The sequence below is a fragment of the Austrofundulus limnaeus genome, unplaced genomic scaffold, assembly GCF_001266775.1.
Source record: "Austrofundulus limnaeus strain Quisiro unplaced genomic scaffold, Austrofundulus_limnaeus-1.0 Scaffold81, whole genome shotgun sequence".
NCBI lineage: Eukaryota > Metazoa > Chordata > Actinopteri > Cyprinodontiformes > Rivulidae > Austrofundulus > Austrofundulus limnaeus.
This window is the reverse complement of record NW_013952483.1, coordinates 1586621-1590101: the sequence shown is the minus strand read 5'-3', so window position 1 is coordinate 1590101 and position 3481 is coordinate 1586621. Positions and strand designations below refer to the sequence as shown.

General features: G+C 37.6%; 1 protein-coding gene across 1 annotated transcript in view; it reads left to right on the top strand.

Annotated features, from left to right (window-relative positions):
- Positions 1-2768: 2768 nt before the first annotated feature.
- The window catches only part of myl1 (myosin, light chain 1, alkali; skeletal, fast), a gene marked incomplete at its 3' end in the record, with an annotated part of 4448 nt that continues 3735 nt past the window's right edge, over positions 2769-3481 (top strand). The window contains 1 exon segment of the mRNA XM_014011537.1: positions 2769-2994. Within this exon segment, the coding sequence (XP_013866991.1) occupies positions 2866-2994 (129 nt within the window).

Genomic DNA, 3481 nt, shown 5'->3' with positions numbered 1-3481 from the left:
TCCATGTTAAAATATGTTTTAAAAAATTTGCAAAACTAAACAGCCTACAGTATTTTTACAGTCTTTACAGTTAAAATATATGTTTATCAAATAAAGTCTAATGTTACAACTAACCAGGGATCCCTTTAACAGAAGGTTCTTGTTCCCCTTAAAGAGCTGACCTCACATCCCTAACATGTTCTCAGAGAAGCTGGACTGATGATAAATGATGGCCTACATGTTTAGTTATGAGAACAATGTACATTTTGACTAAACTGACATTTCAAAAGGTTATGTTACAGAGCACTAAGACATATTTAGAAGCTGTGTGTGATGTTAGGGCAAACAACTATGTTTTAAGGTTTGATTATTAATTAATGAAAGGCAGATGCTGTACTATACTTCCTTTTTTTGTTTAGATTCATTAATTAATGTGCATTAACGTGCAAATTTCCCCACTGTGGGATCAAAGTTTTATCTTATCTTATCTGATCTTATCTTATCCCTTAAACGTAAAAACTTTTTCAGATCATTTACACAATGAATATTATGAAGTTACGTGGAATTTTTTAGATAAACTTCATCTGTACCCCCACCACCGCACCAGCCCTTTCACCAGCTGACCTGCCATCACATCTTAATAAAGCTCAGCTCCACCAGGCTGCAGACGCCATTAAGATTCTATAGTGGAGCTCGGACTGGGCTGCAGCACAGGTGCAAACACCGGGGCAGGGTTTCTATAGGAGGAGTGAGTGAAGGGAAGTCCGACGCAGAGGAGATGCAGTGGAGTGCCGGGGGCAGATGACAGCTGAGGGACTGGGCTTTCTGTGTCTTGTACCCTGATGGAGATAGGGGTCAGCAAAAGTAAGTGGGTGGGGTGTTTGCAGGCCGTGGGGCGGGAGGGTGAAGGATTTTATGCTCCTTCGTCACTAGCCCCTGTCTTGGCGGTGGGGGGGTCAGGGCTGCACCCCTGGGGACTGGGAGACAGATATAGACAAGAATTAAGGAAGCAGAATTTGCGCTCGTGGCCTTGTCTATGTTACTGGCATCAGCAGCTGAGAGCTGCTCGAGAGCTCCGTCTCATTGTGCGTTTACATCACATCCGGGGGGGGTGGGGGTGGGGGGCACCAAACTGAGCTGCTGGTGCTGCTTTATCAAACATAAAGACCAAACTATTAAATGTGAAGGACGTCCCTTCTAGTCACTCAATATTAATCCTTTATTACTGATAGTTTGGCATAAGAAATAAACTTTCCTCATTCCATGTTTTCTTAAACGTGGAGAGAGTCTCTTTGGATCCCTGTGTGCTGTTTCACACATGTTTGAAACAAGGAACTGTTGCAAAGTTAAAATTTTATTTTAAAAACGCCGTGTTTTCATTCAGGCTAAACCAATTTATGTTTTGTATTTTCCCATTTCTTTCAGACTGATGTGTATGTGTTATGTTTTCCAGACCAAAAATATATTTGAATTAACTGAGCTAAACAAAATTATTGAAAAAATAGATAAAATGTAATTTAAAAATTGTTTAATGATAAATCAAAATTGCAATTAATGTGTCAAAAAACAATCTCAACTTATTCATGTGATGAATAATTTAGCTTATGAATAAGTTAGTTTTTCTTAGCTCATTATTATTTATAAGGTGATATTTGGCCTGATTTATTAGTTCTCACTWTAATGCAAGATGCACTTGCAGCCTATGTGCATCATGGCTTTGTAGCAGTGTTGTATAAAGTACACCAAAGTGATACTTGAGTAAAAGTACAAGTATCTTATCATAAAAATACTTTGGTAAAAGTTAAAGTCTTCTCTAAAAATATTACTTGAGTAAAAGTACAAGTATCTTATCATAAAAATACTTTGGTAAAAGTTAAAGTCTTCTCTAAAAATATTACTTGAGTAAAAGTCTTAAAGTATCTGATGTTTTTTGTACTTAAGTATCAAAAGTAAATTTCTAACACAAAATCTACTTAAGTATTAAAAGTAAAAGTACTGAGTAAAAGTGAGAAGTTAGATTTTCTAAAATGACATTTATTGGGAGGTGACTTCTCAAAAAAATATTTTTCTAACAGGGTCCAGCAGTGATGGGTTGTACAAGCTAAAATGTTGTCAGAATGGTATTTARTGTATTTACACTTCTCATCCAACCACAATTAAATTCACTCTATCCAGGAGACACAATTTATCAGGATAGTATTTTTTAAGCAATAACTTGGAATAAAATAGGAGTAACAACTTTCTACTTCTTATCTTTTTGAAAAATTAAGTGAGTAGAAAGTACAGATAATTGTGTAAAAATGCAATAAGTAAAAGTAAAAAGTATGCTGAAAAATAATTACTCAAGTAAAGTACAGATACCCAAAAATTCTACTTAAGCACAGTAACAAAGTATTTGTACTTAGTTACATTACAACCCTGCTTTATAGCTATGCACAGTGTTTTGTTTATTTAGTATAAAGTAAATAATAAAATTAAAATCTTAATAAACCACCTTAGACCATTTTTTCCTGTGCATAGTGAAAGGCATCCTTGTGAGTAAAAGTGGAATGTGGTCCAGAGGAAATTCTGTGACCTTTAACACTATGTCCACTGTTTTCCTTTCTGATTAATTGAATGAATCGACTCTCTCTGGCCTGCAACCTTATATACTATGTTTAGAGAGAAGCCCATCACACTCTCCCACACACCCTCCCATGAGCCATCCAATCCTTACAGGGGAACGGTGTCGACGGGGGTCAAGAGGAAAAATAGCCTGATATATATACGCCCAAACGGTGATTTCTTCCTCTGAGTCCCCTCCATTCTGTGTTACACTCTTTGTGTGTCACCCAAACCGGGAATTGTCTGTGCTTCTGGGACAAAGTAGTTTAACTACCAGTTGAAATGGCACCAAAGAAGGACCCCAAAGCTCCCGCCAAGAAGGCTGAACCGGCACCAGCACCGGCACCYGCACCGGCACCAGAACCTGCAGCAGCTCCTAAAGCCCCAGCTGTCGACCTGTCCTCCGTCAAGGTAGGACGATACTAAAGGGTTAAACTGATGGGAGTGAGGAGGAAGTGATATGATGCAGGCTGCTCACAAAGAGCTTGGACTTTATTTTGCTTAAATGTGCACAGCAAAGCAMTCTGACTGCAGCTGTTCTTCAAAGAGAAGATTTTTAGGGCACATTGCTCAAATTCAAAACTTGTCTTTTTTATTCTTTTAAAGAACTGATAATAGACGAGGCTTCCTTTTTGAAAGCAAGAGTTGTTGTTTTTTTTAACTCAAAAGAATAGTTTGATTTATTTAAACATTTTTTATTAGCTACACAGCGAATAGTGACAGCAGCTTCAGACTCAAAGTCTGCACAGGAGACTGAGCAGAACCATGGATAGCTCATCATGGTCTAAACCAGTGGTTCCCAACCTTTTTATCTTCTGACCCATAAAATATTCATGGCAAAAACTTGTGACCCCAAATATTACTAGTCTGAGTAAACAAACTTTGTTAATAACCCTAA